This window comes from Dreissena polymorpha, chromosome 10, assembly GCF_020536995.1.
Source record: "Dreissena polymorpha isolate Duluth1 chromosome 10, UMN_Dpol_1.0, whole genome shotgun sequence".
Lineage (NCBI taxonomy): Eukaryota > Metazoa > Mollusca > Bivalvia > Myida > Dreissenidae > Dreissena > Dreissena polymorpha.
Window position 1 is genome coordinate 21,036,960 of NC_068364.1, and position 27,788 is coordinate 21,064,747.

Sequence of the window (27,788 nt, forward strand, 5' to 3'; positions counted from 1 at the left end):
TTCATATATCACACACTGGAATCTCCTTCATATATCACACACTGGAATCTCCTTCATATATCACACACTGGAATCTCCTTCATATCACACACTGGAATTTTCTTCATATATCACACACTGGAATCTCATTCATATATCACACACTGGAATCTCATTCATATATCACACACTGGAATCTCATTAATATATTACACATTGGAATCTCCTGCATGTATCACACACTGGAATCCCATTAATACATGTATATCACACATTGGAATCTCCTTCATATAGCACACTGGAATCTCATTCATATATCACACACTGGAATCTCATTCATATATCACACATTGGAATCTCCTTCATAGATCACACACTGGAATCTCATTCATATATCACACACTGGAATCTCATTCATATATCACAAACTGGAATCTCATTCATATATCACACACTGGAATCTCATTCATATATCACACACTGGAATCTCATTCATATATCACACATTGGAATCTCCTTCATATAGCACACTGGAATCTCATTCATATATCACACACTGGAATCTCCTTCATATATCACACACTGGAATCTCCTTCATATATCACACTCTGGAATCTCATTCATATATCACACACTGGAATCTCATTCTCATATCACACACTTGAATCTCATTCATATATCACACACTGGAATCTCATTCATATATCACACACTGGAATCTCATTCTCATTCATATATCACACACTGGAATCTCATCCATGTATCACACACTGGAATCTCATTCATATATCACACTCTGGAATCTCCTTCATATATCACACTCTGGAATCTAATTCATATATCACATACTGGAATCTCATTCATATATCACACACTGGAATCTCATTCATATATCACACACTGGAATCTCATTCATTTATCACACACTGGAATCTCATTCATGTATCACACACTGGAATCTTTTTCATATATCACACACTGGAATCTCATTCATATATCAAACACTGGCATCTCATTCATATGTCACACACTGGAATCTCATTCATATATCACACACTGGAATCTCATTCATATATCACACATTGGAATCTCCTTCATATAGCACACTGGAATCTCATTCATATATCACACACTGGAATCTCCTTTATATATCACACACTGGAATCTCCTTCATATATCACACTCTGGAATCTCATTCATATATCACACACTGGAATCTCATACTCATATCACACACTTGAATCTCATTCATATATCACACACTGGAATCTCATTCATATATCACACACTGGAATCTCATTCATATATCACACACTGGAATCTCTTTCATATATCACACTCTGGAATCTCATTCATATATCACACACTGGAATCTCATTTATGTATCACACACTGGAATCTCATTCATATATCACACTCTGGAATCTCCTTCATATATCACACTCTGGAATCTCATTCATATATCACATACTGGAATCTCATTCATATATCACACACTGGAATCTCATTCCTATATCACACACTGGAATCTCATTCATATATCACACACTGGAATCTCATTCATGTATCACACACTGGAATCTTTTTCATATATCACACACTGGAATCTCATTCATATATCACACACTGGAATCTCATTCATATGTCACACACTGGAATCTCCTTCATATATCACACACGATTATTCAATTTTGTTCACATACAGCAGCGTTTTTCCCCAATTACATTTAAGTCTTCCATATTTCATATTTAACAAACTGCGTTATCTTTTTCTCGTTTAGCCTTCAATAAGGTATTGGCTTACAGTATCAAACTGCATACACAACAGTTATGAAATATTATTCATCACCAACGTCCACGGCAATTGATCCAAGACAATTGATGCACTTAACCTGAGTATTTCATTGTCATTGCATTAATGAACAGGTTTGGATCTAGAAATATTTTCTTTAGTTACGATTTAATTGGCCTTTAACATCAGTCTCTCCCAGATGAATACCTTTCACAAACAATGACAGAACTAAGAGCATATTATTTTATTAATAATATTGAACTTTTTCTGCTAATAGCATGCAACAATAACCAAACATTTTTGTCTTAATATCTATTTATTAATTCTTATAAAATGACAATGAGTTTTTATAAATTATTTTATTGTTTTAATCGTGTTTTTGTTTAAGTTTGTTCACATCAAATGTTAGAATTATTATGTTATATTGATTTGAATACATATCATGAAAACATTTTCAAAACTGAAATGAATTATTCAACACTTATGTCATCAGTTACAACTTATGATATTTCAAACATTTCTTAAATGCTGTAAAATTCTTGCCCAAATGCTTTTAATTTAAATGATGATCAACACTTAAAACACTTATATTTTTCATTCATTTTATTTCACCATATTCTAAGATATTATCTCCAATATAATAAAATATCAATGCAACATTTTTTCTTTTTATTTCTTTATAAAGTCCTTGGAGTATAAATTAAATTAACTTGTACACTATCACTAAAACCACTTTGCCCACATTCACATCCATGTTTCAACAAGCTTGTTTTCAGTTATTGACTGGTTTTCCAATCATTCAAACAGATGAAAAACTTTCACCCAAACAGGGATCACTGTAAAACAAATAATCCACTGTAATTAATATTCCGTCCACTTGAAAACCACCGAGGTAGTTAACGTAAACGTCGTAAGCAAACATCCTTACCTGTTTACTGAAATGTTAGCAGGACAACAATTACATAAATATTCAATTAAAATCAAAGAGTCTGTGAAACAAAACACTACACAAGTAAAGAATATTATGTGATTGCAAATATTCAATATTTATATGTTGAAAACGTGCTTGAAAAGTAAGGAGGATATATAGAGACCATGGTTTGATTTATTAATCAAACAGACAGTAGATTTAGTTCTCCAATTTTGCAAATAAAGACACCAGCTTCATTTGGTTCAACCAATCTGTACATAATCGTCTTGACTGATCCCAATCTATACACAGATATTTGACTGGTTTCAATTACTACACAACACAGGGATTCGATTGGTTCCAAGCTGCACATAATAGACTTAATTGATCCCAATCTCTTAACAGATATGTGACTGGTTTCAATTAACATGTATATATTTGACTGCTTTCAATTATTACACAACACAGGGTTTTGACTGGTTCCAATCTTTACATAATAAACTTGACTGATCCCAATCTCTACACATATATTTGACTGGTTTCAATTACCATGTATATATTTGACTGGTTCCAATTAGTACACAACACAGGGATTTGACAGGTTCCTATCACCACACAGGGATTCAACTGGTCTCAATTATCACTCTGCAAAGACTGTACTAATTATCATCGCACAGATATTTGACTGTTTCCAATCACAAAACAATTATATTTCTGAGGATGCAATCTCCAGGATGCAATCTTTCTAGTTCTTTATCTTGGCGCACAACTGATTTTAATTTCCGCACAGAGATCTGATGGTTATCAATAGACCTCCATCCATACAACAGCATCTGCAATTATCATAATTAATTAAAACACAAAATTAATTATGACCATATTCATAGTGTAAATAACAAAACAAAAAGCTAAATCCCCGCAAAGATTTTGTACGCTTTTGTTTATTCCACACAAAAAGAACCAATACTATTGAAGGGACTGAAAATAAGTTACAACAAGCATAAAGGATAAATTGTTTCCAAAACAGGCTGGAAACAAAAATGCAGCTGTCATGTACTATAACGCATGTGCAAGTAAAAAACATAAGCTTGTCATTAAGCTGTATGCACTAACAGACAGACAACTTGTTTGCATGCAATAATAACAATAATCATATGTCTAAAGAAAAATAACCAACTGTCCAAATCCATGTGATTTTTAAGTTTCACCATTAAAGCTTTTAAACTTTTCCCATTAAAAAAATCAGATAGAACTAAAGCTTTGTCACAGACGTGATGAATACCCCCACATGCCGCATGGACACAGAATATTTTGCATGTTGTCTTCACAAAAAACAATGGAAACCATGCTCAATGTTTAAAACGCACTAAGTGACCTCGTGACCTAGTTTTTGACCCAACATGACCCATATTCACACTTGACTTAGAAATCATCTAGATACAACTTCTGATCAAGTTTGGTGAAGATCGGATGAAAACTACTTGAATTAGAGAGCGGACACCATGCTTAATGTTTAAACGCACTAAGTGACACTGTGAACTAGTTTTTGACCTGCCATGACCTATGTTCGAACTTTGCCTAGAGATCATCTAGATACAACTTCTGACCAAGTTTGGTAAAGCTTGAATGAAAACTACTTGAATTTGAGATCAGACACCATGCTCAATTTTTAAAACGCACGAAGTGACCCCTTTGACCTAGTTTTTGACCCGGCATGACCCATATTCAAACTTGACCTAGACATCATCTAGATACAACATCTGACCAAGTTTGGTGAAGATCGGATGAAAACAACTTGAATAAGAGAGCGGACACTTAATACGGACCGACAGACCAACTAACAGACCGACAGACAAGCTCACTCCTATATACCCCCCCCTCAACTTTGTTTGTGGGGGTATAATTATAGAGCCCAAACACATTGTAGAAAAGGTGACCAGGAACATGTTGTGGTTTTTATATGTAAGGTTCAATTTTGACTCAATGAAACTATAAAACATACAATAGCGGCGCTTTATCAATTGAAACTGTTTGAAATTATAACAGCAGTTTTAATAAGACTAATGCCAAGCAATAAAAGTCCCTTACTGGTAGCCATTTCATAGAGATTGCCTTTGATACATTTACTTGAAAGAATGTATTTTTTTATTTAATTAATTAAATATTTATTATTTGTTGCCATAGCAACTAGAATCCTTGATGTAGAAACAAAATGAAATAGCGTGCATAATCTCCATATTGCCATCTGTCCATGTTTCAAGTTTCATGAAAAAATATCAATCGGAGGATCCAGAAAAGTGCGACAGACACACTGCATGAGAGCAAAGCAGAAGTCCCTCTCCGGTTTCACAGATAGGGGACTAAAAATTGCTTTTAACATATGCAAACCACCACTTTAATTCCTCTTGAAAGCATTATTTGACCACTGTGACCCCATAACAATGCATGTTTGTGTACAGTGGCACTCGTCTATTTTCTCTGCTCTCACTTTTAATCAGTTGCTGCTCATGCTGTATCAGATCAATAAATACTTCAACCAGTCAAATAATCCGAAACCCTCTAAGCAAATATTTAATCAAACATAGTAAATTGCAAGCATTTATAATCAAGCTGACAGGCAGAATTGCTGACTTTCAATGGCGAAAAGACCATCTTTAACAACACAAAAGATGCGTTGTCTGGAAACAAGCTTAAAAAAGAGGAGCTTAAAACAGAGAGCAACAGGCCCTCGGGTACTTACCCGGGAACCCTTAAGGAACTTAACTGTTCTGAACAGGTGGCTTTACAAGGCTTCACAACAGAAATAAAAGAAAAACTGTGACAAACCTTAGCAGCCATGTTGTTTTTTAACCACTATCATTTTTTGTACTCAGCCCAGTTAATGTTCCTAAGATTGTTTTACGGGGATTGAGAAAGACATCTAGACAGCTCCAATGTTTTAATATAGCTAAATCTGGATAACGGCCCCAATTAATTGTTACCATGGTTTTCAATGGACAGGAAACATAACTCTCGTTGGAAAAATCATTTGACATATATCAGAGCAAGTTTCATGAAGATGGCACAAATAAAATTGACTTCTAGAGTTTTCTTAAGATTTTTCTTTCATTTGACCCGGTAACCTAGTTTCTCACCCCAGTTAACCCAGTTTCAGATTCATCTGAGATTTCATTTGTAAATTAATTAATTGTAATTGTTCTGTACAAATTTCATAAAATAAATATGGCTTTGAGTATGTTCTTAATATTTTTCTTTAATGTGACCTAGTGACCTAAATTTTACCCTGGTCCCCATATAACCCATTTTCAAACTGTTTGTCCAAGGGTTCAAAATACTCATAATAAAATGAAGAATTAAGGTTTCATTAATGAGAGTTGTCATCGAACACTGAAAAGTAATTCCACCCCTTAGCTGTTCATTGTGGCATTGGGTTAAAATACCACCTTCAACCATATTTATACCAATAAACAAATCCAAATCAAAAGATCAAACAGTGTATTAATCAAATCTACAATAGGATTGAAAGCACCAAAATTCAGATGGATTTACAAAGAATTACCAATATATCCCTTTCTTCTCCATTTTATGAACCAGGATTTACAAAAACATCTCTTAAATTGTACATATGTGGGTCAATGGATTTATGGTTCGCCCATTAGAAGATTATTCCCATGTTTATTAGGAGATATTTGTCGTTTGAAATTAACATCTCTTATCTTAATATTTTAAAGTTTTCTTTGTTCTTTCTTATCATGTATCATTTAATCCAAGTATTTTATATGAAATGTCCAACTGGTAATAATTTTATACTTCTTACCCGTTTCTGTTTTTTGTAAATGTCTTAAATCATCAAGTTTTCAGAAATTAATCAGCTATTTAACCTCAAAATGGGAAACATTGTTAAAGATGCCAAACATCAATGGAATGAAGAATCTAAATTATCATCAGATTTAATTTATTGAACCAATATTGAGATAGTTGATTGTACAAACAGTTATATAATCCAATGGCTTTTGTTTGCTGATGTTCCATTCTTTGATATAAAACTTGCATGGTTAAATCAAACAGTTAATTCAGTACATGACTTGAGAGCGTTTAATACAGATTAGTTGATTTTCATCATCATCATCATCATCATCATCATCATCATCATCATCATCATCATCATCATCATCATCATCATCACACCATCATCATCATCATCATCATCATCATCATCATCATCATCATCATCATCATCATCATCATCATCATCATCATCATCATCATCACCACCATCACCATCACCATCATCCTCCTCCTCATCATCATCCTCATCACCATCACCATCATCATCATCATCATCATCATCATCATCATCATCATCATTATTTTGGTAGCAGTTTCTGACCATAGGTCCAATCTGATTTGGCTCTGATATGCCAGGACCATCACAAAACCAAAGCAGGTCATAGTCAGAACATGGTTATATCATAAGTGAATTAATTATGTGCCTTGCTCTGTGAAAATTGGGAAAAATGCATGTGCAGTCGGCACAGGCTAATCAGGGACGACACTTTCCGCTTAAATGCTATTTTTTGTTTAAAAGTCCCTTTTTACCTAAAATCTAGTTTAAGCGGAAAGTGTTGCGGACTGCACAGGCTAATCTGGGACGACACTTTTCGCACATGCATTTTGCCCAGTTTTATCAGAACAAGACATATATGGTCAAAACATAGCCATTTTGATTGCTGTTGCTGAATGTTGTTGTCATAACCATATCATGATATCAATCAGGTTTCGTTACCATGACATAACTTGTTATGGTTATGGAGTCAATTTTACAAACTTGATCAATCATGTTTCAAACAGTTATATATCATGGTCATACAATAGCTTAAACAAGTTTGTATAGACATTTTTCAAAGGATTATGAAAATTATGAAAATATATTGCATTCCATTGAATGATTATGATGAATAATTTTTCCAGATATTTTTAATAACGAAAGGAGACTTATAACGAAAACAAGAAATCATCACTTGGCATATTATTTGTACTAGAGAATGTACCCCAAAGTGTTGTAAATAAAGGGAAACAACTCATCCAAAATAATGTAAATATAATTATGAGTTATTCTTCTTGCATTTACATGTATACAGACTAGTTAATATACCAATAAATACAGACATTAATTTCTTGTTATTTTGTACTACTTTATGAACATCTTTTCTTTGATCAAGTGGTGCTGGATTTCACATTTAATAATGCATTGAAATAGTATGGGTATTTTAAGTATCTTGTAATGGATAGTATAATTAAGTACTGAAAAATAAATCTGCCGATAAAAAAACATCCAAAAGTGACAGAGGAATTTATAAAGAATTTAAAAAAAATCCAATATTGGAACTCAGGCATCTAATTGTGACTTTGACTTAAAGGTTCAGTCCAATAGTGTCATGATGATGTTTGCCAAAAATTTTGATTATCCACTATGAAATTAAATTAGCAACTCAGGAATTGATCCATCCATCTCCACATTCACAGTTCTGAGATTTATTAAAACCTATTTATTTAAGCTCGATTGCATTGAAAGCCTCAGGCTTATTGCAATGCTCTCGAATCCTTTTCCTGGGCCTAGAACCAGTATTTGGGTGTCATTTAAGGATATCTAAAGAACGCTCTCACAGTGGGGATCTAACCCGTGACCTCCCGGTCGCTAGGTGGACACCCTATTCCATAACACCACGGCAACCAGTTCTGAGACTGGTGTTGAGAGTGACAAATCATCGCATGATCATGATCATATTTCTTCAAAATCCATCCAGAAATGGCATGGTTATAGAGTAAACAAGAATGGGACTGACAGTTGAATGAACAAATGGAAGACACAAGGAAACAATCAGTCTCCAACTGGTTTCATCTCATGCAGTACTACTAATGAAGCCAGTGAAAGCTCTACATTCAGTCTCCTACTGGTTTCATCTCATGCAGTACTACTAATGAAGCCAGTGAAAGCTCTACAATCAGTCTCCTACTGATTTCATCTCATGCAGTACTACTAATGAAGCCAGTGAAAGCTCTACAATCAGTCTCCAACTGGTTTCATCTCATGCAGTACTACTTATGAAGCCATTGAAAGCTCTACCTCTTCACACACTGCGCTCTGACCTCTGTGTAAATGAAGGGATATAACTCTTCCTAAATTCACAATTTATAAACATTAGTTAACAGTCATATACTAATTAAGACTGATACTTTTAAAGGGAACCAAACTCTTCAAAATTGAAAAATGTTACAACCATGAGTTGTCTTTCTTACATTATAAAAAAGACAGGTAAGTTTTTTTCCAAACGACCGATACAATAATCTTTGTTTTTCAATTTAGAATACATGTAGAACACATCACAATTAATGCAAAAGAGATTATGAAGATGAAATGGGCAGCAACAGAAACAATGAAAATATTTTTGGACAAAACACTGGGAACATTTGTAAACAAAAGGTTTATGTGATACAAAACTCAGTGTTTGTGATATAAAACTCAGTGTTTGTGATACAAAACTAAGTATTTGTGATATAAAACTAAGTGTTTCTGATATAAAAATCAGTGTTTTTGATACAAAACTCAGTGTTTGTGATATAAAACTCAGTGTTTGTGATACAAAACTTAGTGTTTGTGATATAAAACTCAGTGTTAGTGATACAAAATTAAGTGTTTGTGATATAAAACTCGGTGTTTGTGATATAAAACTAAGTGTTTGTGATATAAAACTCAGTGTTTGTGATACAAAACTAAGTGTTTATGATATAAAACTCAGTGTTTGTGATACAAAACTAAGTGTTTGTGATATACAACTCTGTGTTTGTGATACACAATTTTTGTGATAGAAAACTTAGTGTTTGTGATATTTGTGAAAGAGTACTGTGAATGTGTATGATACAACATTGAAGTGTGTAATTCAGAGTTTACTTACAGGTCTTAGCTGAGTTTTCACAACTACATTATGTGAGGAACTGCCCTTGTGACCTTGCAGGGGAAAACTTTAAATTTTGAGCAAAAGTAGGTGAAATTTACCCTGGCTACCTGGGTTTTTGTGCTGAAGATTTGTTTAATACAACAAGAGCACTGCATAACGGGTGCCTCGCTCGGCTGTGGGTGCAGTTTTGAATAAATAAAAGCTTGTCAGAATTTTTTATATATTTTTTAGAGGTCACAGTAACCTTGACCTTCAACCTAGTGACCCAAAAATTAGTGTGGCATGTAGAACTAATCAAGGTGCAGCTACATTATGAAGTTTCAAAATTGCAGGTTGAAGCACTTTGATTTTCGAGCCAATGTTCAAAACCTTAACAAAATGTTAACGTTTTAGCACGACGCGGATGGCGGACAGCGGACGCAGGACGACGAGCTGGCTATGACAATACCTGGGGTTTTCTCCGAAAACAGCCAAGCTAATAAAACCAGTGCACTGTGGCCAATGAGACTCTTATGTTTACTGGTAAAAAAAGAGGTGGGGTTGCTATGGTGTTCAGCTGTATGGGTATTGGTTATGTTAATTACAAGCATATGGCTGTTGTGTGTTTTACTGGAGCCAGAAAGGGAGTGAGAGGGAGTAGTCCAACTGTTCACGTTAGACATTGGAGTATTTGTAAAGTTAAGATGTGCATGTTTGAGATGCAACATTTGAATACTTGTGAAGAAATATTGGGATTTTTGTGATTAACATCTGAAAATGTGTGAAAATATCATCTGAATGTATGTGAAACAACATTGGAATATTTGTAAAAAAAAATATTGTGGATGTTTGTATATTTTTTGTGTGTGAAAGGTTGCATTGACAAATGTGCCAGAAGGAAGATAATGAACAATTTTGTAGGTAATATTTGAAAATATGTGAAAAACAAATCACATTTCTCAAAAAGGTAAGCCTGACCATGGAGAATTTTACAGACAGATTGGACTAAGTATCACATTTTTTTACTACTTTGTTTTCATTTTGGGGGCTTTATTGCATTGTTTGTGATTAGTTTGAATTGTCATTTGGTTTCAGGTTTCTATGAAGTCAAAATATACCATACACTCAGAAAGTAATGCATTAACTCTAATAAACTCTACCGAAACACTTTTTTATTAATCTTTACAACCTTCTCAAAATATTTTGCTGGTGAAGTAGTGACTGCATACAAAAAAACAACAACATGAAATATGTTATATAGAAATGGAATACATAAAATAAGCTACCTCATTCTTGTTGAAAAGACAGACATTTTCAAAAACAGCAAACTAGCATTTGGTAAACAGTCTCAATAATGGTAAAGCCTGGTAAACAGTCTCAATAATGGTAAAGCCTGGTAAACAGTCACAATATGGTAAAGCCTGGTAAACAGTCTCAATAATGGTAAAGCCGGGTAAACAGTCTCAATAATGGTAAAGCCTGGTAAACAGTCTCAATAATGGTAAAGCCTGGTAAACAGTCTCAATAATGGTTAAGCCTGGTAAACAGTCTCAATAATGGTTAAGCCTGGTAAACAGTCTCAATAATGGTAAAGCCTGGTTAACAGTCTCAATAATGGTAAAGCCTGGTAAACAGTCTCAATAATGGTAAAGCCTGGTTAACAGTCTCAATAATGGTAAAGCCTGGTAAACAGTCTCAAAAATGGTAAAGCCTGGTAAACAGTCTCACTAATGGTAAAGCCTGAAAAACAGTCTCAATAATGGTAAAGCCTGGTAAACAGTCTCAATAATGGTAAAGCCTGGTAAACAGTCTCAATAATGGTAAAGCCTGGTAAACAGTCTCAATAATGGTAAAGCCTGGTTAACAGTCTCAATAATGGTAAAGCCTGGTAAACAGTCTCAAAAATGGTAAAGCCTGGTAAACAGTCTCACTAATGGTAAAGCCTGAAAAACAGTCTCAATAATGGTAAAGCCTGGTAAACAGTCTCAATAATGGTAAAGCCTGGTAAACGGTCTCAATAATGGTAAAGCCTGGTAAACAGTCTCAATAATGGTAAAGCCATTTGGTAAACAGTCTCAATAATGGAAAAGCCATTTGGTAAACAGTCTCAATAATGGTAAAGCCTGGTAAACAGTCTCAATAATGGTAAAGCCTGGTAAACAGTCTCAATAATGGTAAAGCCTGGTAAACAGTCTCAATAATGGTAAAACCTGGTAAACAGTCTCAATAATGGTAAAGCCTGGTAAACAGTTTCAATAATGGTAAATCCTGGTAAACAGTCTCAATAATGGTAAAGCCTGGTAAACAGTCTCAATAATGATAAAGCCTGGTAAACAGTCTCAATAAAGGTAAAGCCTGGTGAATCTGTATAAGCAAAGAGTGCATTAAAACAACTGAAATAGTATGTAAAAACACAAAAAAGTAAAGCAATTATCTAAGTCAAACCATAACTCACTCAAAGAAAGGTCCTCTCCAAACAAGTGAGGCAATCTCAAAAGAGACATATCTTCTAGCAAAATAGTTTATCCAAAAATAAAACTTCCATACTAAAAAACTAGTGATTTTTTTTTCAAAAATCTTCAAGCCATGGAGCTTGTTTTAAACAAGGAAGACATTCTGCAAACAAGGGAGTTAATCTCAGAACAAGTGCGTGCAAACACAATAACGTGATATCACCACCGTGCTTTGAATACCTGCATCTTTCATTGGCCTGGAAAACTCCCTTCTTTTCCCCATGCAGTCTCCTAAACATGGATTATCAAAGGCACATAACTCTCCACAATTGTCATAAAATGATGATCTTTAATGGACAATGCAAATTTGTAAAAAACAAGTCAGCAGTCAGGACTGGATAAATGTTATCGCAGTAAGAAGAGGATTTAAATTATTGAGAATTATAAGTGTTACCAAAAAGGATTAATTCTTTTTTTATTTTATTAAGTAAATGATCCCCAAAGTGGGAATGGAATATTTTCAATCTTGAATCATTCTTGAATGAACTATTCTCTTTAAAACCTCCATAAAATGATTATACACAAAGGAAATGCAAGAAAATAGATGTATTGTCAAATCTATTATGGTTCTAAAAGAATGTGAAAGAAAGCAAACATTGAACTACAAATGATTTAAAAGAAAATATGTGTACTAAATGTAAACAAAAAGAAGAAAATATAACAACTTATTCTACCATATGATGAAACGAGAGCTGTCAGAGTGCGCACGACTATTCGAGTGCTTGACAGTATAACTTAAGCCATCATGGGGAAATTGTTCATATTCAATAATTTATTAGACGATCTTTCAAAAATAAAAAAGGAAAAAAATAATTTTAATGTATGCATATTCTAAGTGAAAAAAGGGCCATAATTCTTACAAAATGCTTGATACAGTTGTCTGCTCTTGTTTACAGGTTGGGATCATGTTGGTAAAGAAGTATGCGAAATATTAAAGCAATATGTCAACGGACATAGGAAATATTTGGGGTAGTACGAAAACTTTAACATTTGCACGCTCACGCTGACGCTAACGCTCATGCCAAAGCCGGGGTGAGTAGGATAGCTCCACTATATATATTTCTTATATAATAGTCGAGCTAAAAATGCATAAAGCAAGATGCTATGTACAATTCTAGTAAAAAGAGTAAAATAAGGATTGTTTTCTTTATTTTTTTTGCTTGATACATTTAGTGCAGGTGTACTCTATTTCACTATGCAGTGTTTTTAATTACCTAGGGAAAGGCCCTTCCAATGGGGCATTTTAGGACATTACAGGACTTTTTTTTAGATATGCATACAAATAGTTGTTTATATTCTTCTTGCTATAAAACATTTATCAATATTTTTGCTTCAAATTCTAAATTAGACTATGCTCAAACTTGGTTTCATGAAAACAGCCACGATTATGTACATAAACGCTTCTAACTTAACAAATATAGTCCTTAGGTAATCTTCTTTTTTCAAAATAAAGCTTTCAATAAAACAAGAAATCTTAGCTTATTCTATGGGAATTTTTCTGTCATAATGTAGTCTTCTGTTTTCAAAATAAATTTTACAATAAAAGAAGAAATCTAAGCTTATTCTTGGTGAGTTTTTGTGTGTGCCTAAGTAAGCCTTCATTTTTTCAAAATAACGCTTACAATAAAAGAAAAAATCTCAGCTTATTCTTTAGAAAAAAACAACAACAAAGCAATGAAGTGGGGTCGAACTTCCTTCCTAAATAAGATCTGAAATTAAAGGGACCTTTACCCTGATTTTGGCATGATTTTGAAGTTTGTCATAATATGCTTTAAATTGATGAATGTAAACTTTGGACTTAAATATATCAAGTATAAAACAAGAATATAATTAACCCATTTATGCCTAGTACACTCTCCCATCCTTCTAAATTGGATCAATTTATTTCCAAAATGATGGGTGTCTAGTATATTTATTTCTATATTTAAAATATTTCTTACATAAATTCCTTTAAGCAAACATGCGGCGTCTCATCTGGGTCTACGTTGTTTGCCAAGGCCATTTTTCTAGACGCTAGGCATAAATGGGTTAAAGAAAGAAAAAAGTAATCCTCAACTGGGATCGAACCACTGACCCTTGGGGTAAATGCCTTTCACTGAAACCACTCTGACATCTGTGCTCAAATACAATAAGGCATATTTTGTATCTTATACCGTATACTTTCGCTTGTAAGACGCATTTTTAAGACTCAAATTAATAAGTTACAGTTTGGGTCGCGTCTTATAAGCGAGATACTGGTGAAAATAAACAAAAAAATTCAAAATATATCGAGTTAACTGGGCTTATGCTAGCCAAGTTGGACACGTGTCAGTTTTTTTAAATCATCGCAGCAGCCATTTGCATTTTCTCTAAAGTCTGTATTGGCCCGTACCGTGTATCGGAACACTATGTTCAGTTACCGATTTATTTGTAATAAAATGTATTGTTACTGATTTTGTTGTCCATTATTTTTAATTTGAATTTTGTTATTTTTGGGGCGTAAGATGTTATATTGTCCGTGATTATTCTTGAAAAGTTTGTATCACCTGATTGTCTGCGCGCAACGTCGTTAAATGTCATATAAATTGGCCATTAAAGTATACGTGTGTAAGCGGCGACACGATGCCAACATGCTTAAAACAACAGCAAAATCAATTCTCAGTTTGAAACTGTCAATTGTTAAATCAACACACTGCCGATTACAAATGCTACTTGACAAGTTTGTATCACCTGATCTTCTTTGTTCCACGTCGTTAATTGTCAATTAAGGCATAATTGGCAATAAGGGTATCTTCTGAAATAAGTTACCAGTTTGCAACTGTAAATTGTTTAATAAACACGTTTATTCAGACGACCCCCTAATGCCGATGACACCTTATTTATTAGGGGCCAACAACGACGGGAACAAAGAGCGACCGCATGCAATTATCCGCATATAGATTTCTTCTTGACACGTGATTTCGATCTGCGCTTCGGAGTCTATCACTCTATCACGCGATTGGCTAATTTTATGAAAGTAGGCGTTACCTAATGTTGATAGACAATGGGCGTAAAATTTGCATAATCTAGGTAATTAAACTATATGCTTTCAAAATATCTGCCTATTAGTTTTCAATACCTGTCAAACAATACAATTAAGATGACTGATATGATCAATTTTGCTTGTGCATTGATATCACGAACGTAATATGTTTGCAATTGTTAGTGCAAATGATTAAATACGCAATTGTTAGAAATTTTGTTAATTTGATTATTATTTTTATTGCATGAATAATACTTGAAAATAAATTAAAACCCACTAATATATCATAAAATAAACAAATATTATTTACTTTGTTGTTTGATTGTTTTATTTTTCAGACTTGCGTAAATTACTAATTGTATGCAGCGCGAGTTTGAAAAATTCTCAATGTGTTACTAATTGATGATTTTCTTTAACATTCTGCCATTTTTCGGCCATTTTTACGGCCGATGAACACGGCTAAATTTGACCGCGTCTTACACGCGGGTCAGTCTCAAATCCACCCATTATAAAGTCTCAAGTCGGGGTGCGTCTTATAAGCGAGGGCGTTTTATAAGCGCAAGTATACGATATATGCAAGCCTCGTCATGTCACACAATATAAATTACAATAACAACAGAACTCTCCAAATTATTCAATTGTTTCAGGATTGAAATGCTTTATAATTTTTGTTTTTTAAATCATCAAAAGATGCACATAATGATGGTAAATGTTCACAACTAGTGTTTTTCTCGCAAATATATCATAATTAAAACAAAAATTTGCAAAGCAAAGGTCCCTTTAATCATCAAAGGAGAGATTTAGATGTAGCTGCAATTATAACATCCAAAGTTAATATTACTATAAATGAAATGGATTTGACCATTACAGGGGCATATCAACAGTTTATATGGCATAATATTTTCCAAAAGAAAATCATATTTCCATTTAAGGTTTTTATTAAACAATTGCTGAATTATTGCCTAATACGAGAGGTCTCCTTTTTATAACGCTCAGTAAACATTTATGTTCATATTTATACAAATGCGTCCTTGGGACACTTTACGCGGGTATTTAGAAAATCTGAAGCAATAGTATGAAAGTAAAAAAAGGAGCGCTATGCACATGAGCACTCTTGATTACAAGGCTTAACCCTTTGCATGCTGGGAAATTTGTTGTCTGCTAAAATGTTGCCTGCTGAATTTCCAAAACTAGCATTTTCTTCCATTTTTTTTTCAAAAAATACTATGAGAATAGCAAACAGTTTGGATCCTGATAAGACCCCACGTTCTGTGGCGTCTCATCTGGATCCAAACTGTTTGCAAAGGCCTTCAAATTTTGGTTCCAGCACTTAAAGAGTTAAAACAAGTCGTTTTGTTTCCACTATTAACATAGCTAAAAAAATAGGGTAGGCAGGTTGGCTGGGCTTTTCTTGCCCTAAAATTTTAAAAACAATTTCTTAGAATGTTATTACAAGTGAAATTAGGAAAAATGATAAAAAATTCAATCAAGAAAACATAGAAAAAGTTTAGGGCTTGAATAAAAAAATTAGAGTTGATCAGTTTAGTACAAACTAGCAGCTTTGTTAATGCCTGCACTGCCGTGTGGTAAAAGTGTTATTTAAGTGTGAATTTGTGTCAGTGATACTTGAAATCCCACTCAGGGAACCACGAACGGCAATATTTTTTAGGCATTTCTTTCTTTTTCCCTTACAATTTTCAATTAATTATTTCTGCTAGATTATAAGATACATATATGTATTTCAAGGCAAAAAATGCAGAGTTTCAATACCTGTTAATATTTGCCCTTTAATGTTCAAATGTGAAATCTTCAGTTTATAACCAATTAATCCAAAAATCCATGAACACTGTGATTATTACATGATACAAAAAGTTGATCAAAAGAATCACAAACAAGAAAAAAGAAAGAATCATTAATAAATACTGATGTTAATCGAATTATAGGCAAATCTGAAATGATAACGAAATAGTGATACTAATAAAAATATAATTAACTCCGAAAAAACAATCTAATGTACATGACTTGTATCTCAAAAATTTAAGGGGAAGAATGCACCAATTAAGGGGAGGTAAACAAGGCAGCTACAACTGAGGCTAGACTCCACTAATTCCAAAAACTGTTCTACAACTTGCCTGTAAATTTTTCTTGTTCAATCAACTGATCTTCATATTCACCTTAGAAAGAGGTCATATATAAATAAGTTCTGCTCCTCAAATACAGCATTTAAAATGCATGTGTGGCATGATAAAAATTATCTCTTTCCCACTCAGAAACAAATTGAAATTGGCTTTTTGCAAACAGCATAAAACCAGAACAGCCTAATTAATCACAGTCTGTTCAGGTTTTATGATGTTTGCTGCTCATCAGTATCTAAGGGTTGGAAATGAAGCCTTTAAAACTTGAATCTAGTAAGAAAGGTCTTTAATTTTATTTAACTTTCTAAGTGACTACAAATGTGCCGAAATATGTATCTAAGTGGTAAAGGGTTTAATAATATTATGTAGAAACTTAAAATGTACATGTGATCATAAAAATAGTCACACTTCAGTTTAAAAACAATGAAATTTTTAAACAGGGTTGATTCTGAAGTTTTTTCCTTTAAAGGAAGACTACCAGTCCTTTACATTAATGAAAAACATTTATTTGTTATCCCCCTTATTCAACTGATAAATGTATATATCTTTAAAGAATAAAACAAAATCACACATATTGCAATAAAAATGGTGGTGCTTGCTTCTCTTTCTTAAGTGAGTTAGTATAACAAATAAAAAATGTATTGCAACAAAGAGTAAAATACCATATTCAGAATAGTCTATATTTGAAGTGAAATATCATTTCTTTAAATAGGTCCATGTGTTCTTTTCATAATGGTAAAAATTTGCACTTACTTAAAGTTTGTTGATTTAAAAAAAAATCTTAAATTGAAATTTCACATAACTAAATCATTAGTCAGACTGGAATTCAATCCAAACATTCAAATTTAAGTCAAATCACAAGCAAGCAAAAAGAATTTCCAAATTGTTGTAATACTGTACTGCATTTGAAGATTTTCTTCACAACTAGCTTAACTGACTTCTAGAATTAAATAAATTTTCGCAATTTAGCAGCCAGGATAGTGTTGTATCAATGTTTAATATGCACCAACTTCTAAAATTTAAATTGGAGGTAAAAAACTGCTTGTCATACATGTACATGTCAACTTACTGTATTTGACTTTACTTGAGAAATAGACAGTAATTTGATCCCATATTTTAAGGCTAAGAAAAACATGTTGTCTCATAATAAAATGGTTAAAAACAGTCTGAAAATGTTACTCAACCCAAGAACAAATAAAAACAGACAGTCTAAAGCAAACGTAAAAGTACTTACTTTTGAAAAAATAGTACAAGGGTTCTACTGGTGTATTTGTATTCCATAAAAACTTTGGGGCCGGGTATAGGGGACCCCAATCGCTAGGCCAGAAAGGTCCATGATGATTTCGAACAACACCAAATTTGTCCTCATAAGAACCATCGGATTCTTTTTCTAGCACCGTTCCGTCTGGAAATTTCCCGTTTCGAGAGGCAGTTAAGAATCCTTCCTTAGTGTAATACTGTTTATGAAGTTGTCGTAATGTTGGATACTTATCAAACTGTTTTCTATGAATTTCGTTTAAATCCTTAACACCTTCGGAAAAAGAATTCAAACCAAAGACACCTGGAAACTCGTCCTGATTTGATTTCGATAGTTCATCCCTAAACATGACCTCAATACGCGAGGAATTCGGCGGATGTCCATAATTCATGCTCATGAATTTTTGCATCTGGCGTTTAGCTTGCAGCGCTTTCCATCGTCTTGATTTTAAATAATTTCTCTCTTTATCAGACAAGTCCAACAACACATGGGCATTCAAATTCTCAAGGTCACGACTAGAACTGTTTCTCTGGTGATCACCGTTTTGGTTACCATGGTTTCGCTCAAGCGGCGGCGTTTCCAAGGCGTCCCGAACCCTCTGGTCCAGCTCTGCCTCCATTTGCTGACGTATACTGTCCCTCCATCGCTGGTCGTCTGAACCTGAAAATATATGGGATATTTGTTAATTTCGTTTTTTTTTTGCTTTTTGTGCAATGGAACATTAAATTTTGCATCCTTCAATAACTACAGCATACATGTAAGTGATCTAAGATATAATCAACCCTCTAGCATGTTCCTCCCATCGCTGGTTGTCTAAACCTGAAAACAACAGTCAAAACTATGGGATATTTCTTGAGTTTCAGTGTTTTTTTTGGTAACATATACCATTCATAAAGTCACTTTGACACATTTGTAGTCCCAGTAGTCCCATAGGAAATTAAACTAAATTTATGACCTTTTTTGCTAGATTCAAGTTGTAAAGCCTTCATTTCCATCCATAAGATACTCAGATGAGCAGCAAACAGCATAAAACCTGAACAGAATGCGAATGACTCGCAGTCTGTTCTGGTTTTATGCTGTTTGCATATATAGCAATTTTCTATTTGGTAACAATTGGGAACATCTAGACCTAACTATGCCTTTCCTTATAATGTTCTTAGCCTTGCTTGATTATTTTTTTATGTTTATCCACCATTTTAATAATATTCTCTTTATTTCACAAACAAATATATCTATATTCAATTATCACAAATGGATTCAACTAGTATATTTTACACCAATATAATACAAGGAACATATAAAAAATGCAAAACTACATTTTGTCATGACCCAAAAATTACTGGTTTTCATGACACATTTCATAATTTGTTTATGAAACATTATTGTTCAAACAGTCAATTTTACACCAACATAGTAGAGAAATAAGAACCATGGCAAAAGCACAAAACAAAATTTTAAACGTTTGAGTTAATTGAAGTAATTGTGTAACCCAAATCAAGGTCTGCATGTTTGCTACATTTCAGCACAATATATACTTCCATATAAACTCATGTTGCCATGCCCTACCATGTTTTAGGCTTGTCTTGCCCTACCATGATTTAGGCTTGCCTTGCCCTACCATGTTTTAGGCTTGCCTTGCCCTACCATGTTTTAGGCTTGCCTTGCCCTACCATATTTTAGGCTTGCCTATTGCCCTAACATGTTTTAGGCTTGCCTTGCCCTACCATGTTTTAGGCTTGCCTTGCCCTACCATGTTTTAGGCTTTGCTTGATTATTGTTTTTTCATCTATATCAATCAATTTCATAATATTCTCTTTAATTTCACAAACAAATATCTATATTCCACAGGATCACCAATTGATTCAACGATACAATACCTAGCTTCATATTAACTCAAGTTACTGATCAGAAATCAGTTTTTCTATGTAAGTAACAGTGACCATGGATTAAATAGAACAAGAGGGCCTGAAAGGCCCAAAGTCGCTCACCTGAGATACAAAGGCACTGACCTGTTCTGTGCAGCTCAAGATGTCATAAGAACATTAAATGTTCTCAACAACTTTCATGAAGAGTGAACAATAAATGTTACTTTTTTAGTTCTAACAAGGTTTTACTATAGCCATATAAGGATTAATTCCCCACCCCCTGGTGGCCATGTTCTTCATCAGACCGGAACCATTTTCAAACACATCCAGATATCATGAGAACAAATGTTCTGACCAAGTTTCATGAAGATTGGACTATAAATGTGACTTTAAGAGTGTTAACACATTTTTAATATAGCCATATAAGGAAAAATGCCCTTCCCCATGGTGGCCATGTTTTTCAACCAACGGGAACCATTTTTGAACACTGACCAAGTTTTATGACAACCGGACAATAAATGTTGCATCTTGAGTGCTAACAAGATTTTAATATAGCCATATATATATATATATATATAGCCATATAAAGATAAATGCCCCGCAGCCTGGTGCCCATGTTTTTCAACCAACCGGTACCATTTTCGAACTCATCCAAGACATCATTAGGAAAAATCATCTGACCAAGATTCATAAAGATCAGACAATAAATTTGGCCTCTAGAGTATAAACAAGGTTTTACTATAGCCATATAATGAAAAATGCCCCGCCCCCCTGGCGGCCATGTTTTTCAACCTATTGGAACCATTTTCAAACTCTTCCAAGATATCATTGGTATAAATCTTTTGACCAAATTTCATGACGATCCGACAATAAATGTGGCCTCTAGAGTGTTAACAACATTGTAATAAAGCCAATTATAAGGAAAAAATGCCCCCCCCCCTCCCCCAGACGGCCATGTTTTTCAACCACCCAGAACCAATTTCAAATTCGTCCAAGACTTCATTGGAACACATTTTCTTACCAATTCCAAGAAGATTGGACAATAAATGTGTCCTCTAGAGTGTATACAAGGCAAAATGTTGAAGGCATACAACACACGATGAACAAAAAGCGATCACAAAAGCTCACCATGAGCAAATTGTGCTCAGGTGAGCTAAAAACTGTTTTCTGATTGCATCGGGTATGCAATCCTACACTTCCTACACATTCAATGTGTGCAAGACGCAAAACAAACCAATAATATTGTGTGTATGCCATTTTTCTATTTTTATTTAACCCTTTGAGCGCTGGAACCGGATTTTGAAGGCCTTTGCAAACAGTTTGGATCCAGATGAGATGCCACAGAACGTGGCGTCTCATCAGGATCCAAACTGTTTGCTATTCTGATAGTATTCTTTGAAAAAAATCAAAGAAAATGCTGATTTTAGAAATTCAGAAGACGACATTTTAGCAGACGACAAATTTCCCAGCATGCAAAGGGTTAAAGTATCCTTGACCTTTCCCCGACTAGCCACAAATACAATCCCAAGCTTGGTCTCCATGCAAGCTTGCTATCCAATGTCGCATCAAGTTATTGAGTGAAAATTATTTCACGATTTTGACTCAATGCTATATTTGTCTACCATTGTAAAATAAAAGATATTATAGAAAAACTACCTTCTTTTTGCATTATCGGTTGTATATCCCAACTCATTAATAATTCTTCAATGAAATCAATCCATCTTTTTTAAAGAAGTATAAATGTTTCAGATAAATGGACCATTTCTTCATTTAAGTGATTGTTATTCCAACCTCGGGTAACATTTAGTTTGTTTCATAGTTATTATAACTAGCACAAATGAAGCGTTAAGGTGATAAATAATTTATCCTAAATCGTTTTATAAATTTTCAAATTGCACTCTTGGCCTGACAAATTGGAGGGAAATATATTATCACTGTTTACTTTTCTAAGCCAGCTAAGTCTTTTGTGTTTGCATCTTTATCTCGTTTTCTCACAAAAATCTAGATAAAAATACCCCTATGTGAAATCCACATTAAATTGTCAATTTTAGCACTATATCAATTCTCAAGTTCTTACTAACATAATTTATAGACATTTTATCGATATTCTAACTGCAAACAGATAATCCTCAAACTTAAACAGAAGGTGGTATTGGAACCTTCCACACATTAACATTTTATACAAATTTCTTTGATCTTCAACTGAAGAGTAGCTGAAGCATACCCGAAAAATATATGTTCCACCTCAAACCGGAATAATTGACACAACAAGGAAAGTGGTACATCATAATTTTGTAACAATGGATGATCATAGATTAACAGTTCCTAGACTTTCTTCCAAACTCCTTTATTTGAAGTGATAGCAGCATCAAAATTTCTCTTAATGTACTTTACCCTTTTAATACATATTAATACCTGATAAAAAATCAACTCAGACCACTACTACACTGTACGTTGATTTATACAATACCGGTACTTTAGCATACCTAGATTTACGCAAACTAGAGAAGTCCAAAAATTGTAACATAAAAATGGTTCAACTTAACATCAACATTTCCATTTTTATGTCTCAGAAAATTATCAATAATTTACACTGTTAATTTTTGTTCATTGATGCTGGGAATTATCAGTTTTAATTCACTGACATTTCTCTATAAACTACCGGAAAGCATAAAATAAACAAGAGCTGTCTCCATAGGATGACATATGCCCCCGATAAACACTTTGATAGAAATTATGAGCATTTTCCGAAACCTAAACGCATTTTTCGAAACCAGAAACGCGGACCCCAAGTTCAAGGTCAAGGTCAAAGGGGTCCAAATTTGTGTGCGTATGGAAAGGCCTTGTCCATATACACATGCATACCAAATATGAATGATACATCTGAAGTGACATATAAGATATGAACATTTTTCGAAACCTAAACACAAAGTGTGACGGACAGACAGACAGATGGAAGGACAGACGGACAGTGCGATCACAATATGCATAAAAACAGATAAAGCATCTTCAATTTTTTTTTTATCATTATCTTTTCTATTCGGTATAAATAGATCAAACTTATAATTTACATATTATTATTTAATTGTATCGTTTGTTTACACTTTATATGAAATCATTGCTTGCTTATAAAGACATAAATTAATGCATCAGTGTAAGATATGAGTTGTGTTCTGAGAAAACTGGGCTGAATTTGTGTGCGTAAAGGGTCGTCCCAGATTAGCCTGTGCAGTCCGCACAGGCTAATCAGGGACAACACTTTCTGCTTTTATGGTATTTCTAGTTTCAAGGAAGTCCCTCTATACCAAAAATCAAGTTAAGGCGGAAAGTGTCGTCCCTGATTAGCCTGTACGGACTGCACAGGCTAATCTGGAACGACACTTTACGCACATGTATCATGCCCAGTTTTATCAGAACACGACACGTATGAACACAGATGAATTATAGGAATGCATTAGTAATGAACAAAATGATTGTATACATGTACTGATAAATCAGAATGCAATCCGCACAGGCTAATCAGGGACGACACTTTCCGCTTTTATGGTATTTTTGTTTAAAGGACGTCTCTTTAACACGAAAATCCAGTAAAGGCAGAAAGTGTTGTCCCTGATAAGCCTGTGTGGACTGCACAGGCTAATCAGGAATGACACTTACATGTAACGCACATGCATTATGCCCAGTTTTCTCAGAACGCAACTCGTATGAATGGATGGATGGATGATAATTTAATGAATTAATTAATGAATTAATAAATGAATTAATAAATGAATTAATGAATAAATGAATGAATGAATGAATGAATGAATGAATGAATTAATTAATTAATTAATGAATGGACTCTATTTACCATGAAGACGATCAAGAGGCTCCAGTAAAGTTGGCTTTGTTTTTTGTGTTTGGAATTCCATGTCCAGCCTACCTTAACCTCATGAAATGTTCATACTTAACATCCTGCATTCTGAAGGCTTTCATTCCAGCTATACACTACAGAAAGCTTTCCACTTATGGGACAGTTCATGTTGTCTATGTTTTGTTATGTTTTGGTAAAACAAATGTAATGCAGTTGGTAGTTAAGAAATCATTTACATTAGAATCTGAAAAGTCCCAGTCCTGAATGTATTCACTTTTGTAGCATTAAATACCTTTGAGTTTCAAGTAAACAAATAACAATGTTTTTAAGTTATCAAAATACAAAGAACTTTTTAATATTGTCATTTCCATAAACATAACACATATCCACACCGCAGTTTTTATCCCCAAACAATTTAACACATTTTTCTTTCTGTACATGCATTGCATCTATTTGAGTGATCACATCGCGATGCCAAAAAAATGTTCATGAGTGTTTATTCTTTCCAATTCACAGCCTAACTTTAATAGCCATCATAAAACTTGTGTACAAATTCTCAAATAAAATCAATCATCCCCACACTTCCTCCAGTATAATTTATCCTCTATACATTCTACATTTTCACATGAATCTTGCACATCTATATAAAAAAAAACGCTTGACTTAAATCCAGAGAAATAATACTTGAAAAAAAGAAAAAAAACAAAACAAATTAAATCCATGCAGCCAGAAAAGACCAATTATTTAATACTTCCAATCAAAACTTAGTTGTTGTGTTTTCAATTTAATTCCAATTGAATTCCTCTGAAATTATATGCATAATCTTTTAGCACGATCAGTGAAAAGCAATAAGCAATTGCTTAATCCGTTTTCAAAGTTTCAATAACCATTCTATTCAAACCATTAGGAGTAAATTGTTCAAAAAGTATTTAATCTTGCACATATTGTGTCCAAAAATACTTGACAAGACACTGCTGAAAATACAATCATTAAATTGTATCAATATTTGGTGTTTATAAAAATTACTTCTAAAGATATAATAATAATAATTCCTGAGATTTGTCAACTTGAAACCTTTTCAATGTTAGGGTTGTATTATATCAGCTGAATGGAAGACCAATACATATGATACATACAAAATCTATAGCATTAATAGTGGTGTCCGCCTAGTCGGTAAAAGCCTGTAATCAGATTTAAATAAGATTAGCAATTAGGATCGTTTTGCAAGCCATGGCCATAAATAAGTCAAAAGATTACGATCGGATAGCTATTTTCTGTTAAAGGAATAACAAGCTTAGCATAATTTATTGATCATTTTTGTAAATGAGCTGAGATTAGATAAACTTGGAGGCATTGGTTTTTAAAGAGCATGAAGGTAAAGCCTTTTAAACGAGTCACGATGAATGTGTTTTTAAAGGTAAGCATTTAGACTTATGATCTTCAAACTGGAATTCAATGGGGTTTTTGATAAGTAACCTTTAAATTCTCATCCAGTTTATGATCATACACAACCCTTTCTCACTCAGAGGCAAAGCGAAAATGTGCAAGCAGCATAAAACCAGAACAGCCTGTGAGTAACTCGCAGTCTGTTCAGGTTTTATGCTGTTTGCTGCTATGTATCTTAGGGTTTGAAATGAAGGCTATAGAACTTCAATCTAGTACTAAAGATCTTAAATTAAATTAGATTTTCTAAGAAACTACAAAATCATCAAATTGCATATATCTGAGTGATAAAGGGATAACCAAAAAATTTACACAGATTTCATGATCATAGACAAGACAGCGCATAAACAAGATTGCAAAGATGGCCCCTGGTTCCCCACCGGCGTTAAGGTTATAGCATATGCTTGAAGTAGAATGCAGCAAACATTAGAAACATGCTTTGACCAAAAAAGAGATTTAAGAACTTTGATTGGAAGTCAATCAATGAACATTTTTTTGACAAGATCTCCACATTTTAAAAGCTGCATTGATGCACTGGTTATGGTATTTAACTATAGCTGGGGAGAAATTTCAACTTTTTTGTTGGAAATCCAGGATCCGTCTGTTTTTAAACAATTGGTAAAGACTGCGTGGGCTCTACAGCATGATAATGATGCTAATGACCTTTTTGGAATTTTGTTTACAAAGGGGAATCACTCTGATGACTTTACTTAAATATTTCTTCAATTACAATCTTATGGCTGTATTTAACCAGTGCAAGTTTAAGGATGATGGGGTGTATATTAGTCTATACTCAGAAATGCCCATTTTTGCATACTTGTACCACTAGCCAAAGACAATAACTCTGGTGTTTCCAATGGAATCTTGAATTTAACTTCAATATAAGCTTCATAAACCAACTGTTACAAACTGGAAAGGATTGGAAAATAAAAAGTCTCTGTCATGAATTATTTTAATTTTACAAAATATTTCTCTCTAAACCCTTTCCCCCATAAGAAGCAAAGTGAAAATGGCTATGTGCAAACAGCATAAAACCAGAACAGCCTGCGAGTAACTCACAATCTGTTTAGGTTTTATGCTGTTTGCTGCTCATCAGTAATATGTTGGAAATGACGCCTTTAAACTTGAATCTAGTAATAAAAGGTCTTTAATAAAACTTAACTTTCTAAGGGATTTTTACAAACAGTTCAAAATACATATCTAAGTGGTAACGCGTTAAACAAAGGGTTATATCTATAGTTTTGTCTTTTTTCTAGAGAAACAAAGGGAACCAAACCTAAAAATTGTCTGTCTAAATAATCATTTTGCTTTAGCTGAGATCTGATCTTCATGAACACGTTTGGTAAAAGCTGCTTTGGAAATTTAAATCTATGATAACAACAAGAGTGCCAAACTGTCACAAGATATGCCCGTTTGAAGGTTTTGGACAACTTGATAACTTCACAATTTGAGTGGCAAAAATTATATATATTTGAAAATTAAGCATCAAATAATTTTACCATTTGAGTGACACCATGCTAAATCCTTGAAATGCACTAAGTGGCCCTGTGACTTAGTTTTTGACCCAGCATAACCCATATTTGAACTTGACCTAGATATCAGACACAACTTCTGACCAAATTTGTTGAAGATTGGATGAAAACTTCTTCAATTAGGGAGGGGACACCATGCTAAATGCTTGATATTCACTAAGTGACCTTGTGACCTAGTTTTTGTACCCGCACGACCCATATTTGAACTTGACTTAGATATCATCTATACACAACTTCTGGCCAAATTGGGTGAAGATCAGATGAAAACTATTTAAATTAGAGAGCGGACACCACACTAAATGCTTGAAATGCTTGAAATGCACTAAATGACCTCGTGACCTAGTTTTTGGCCCGGCATGACCTATATTTGAAACTTACCTAAATATCATTTAGAAACAACTTCTGACCAAATTTGGTGAAGATCGGATGAAAACTACTCCAATTAGAGAGCGGACGCCATGCTAAATCCTTGAAATGCACTAAGTGACCCTGTGACCTAGTTTTTGACCCTGCATGACCCATATTTAAACTTGACCTAAATATTGTCTAGATACAACTTCTGACCAAGT

General features: G+C 33.8%; 1 protein-coding gene across 11 annotated transcripts in view; it reads right to left on the bottom strand.

The window, feature by feature from the left end:
* Positions 1-27,788, bottom strand: part of LOC127847242 (uncharacterized) — a 167,432-nt gene that overhangs the window by 97,893 nt on the left and 41,751 nt on the right. For 10 of the 11 annotated variants that reach the window (XM_052379018.1, XM_052379013.1, XM_052379020.1 and 7 more), the window contains exons 5-6: positions 18,503-19,186; positions 12,313-12,363 (exon numbers count right to left, since the gene is read on the bottom strand). In XM_052379018.1, the coding sequence (XP_052234978.1) occupies positions 12,313-12,363; positions 18,503-19,186 (735 nt within the window). The remainder of the gene's footprint in view (positions 1-12,312; positions 12,364-18,502; positions 19,187-27,788) is intronic. The other variant, XM_052379021.1, reaches the window with a different exon arrangement.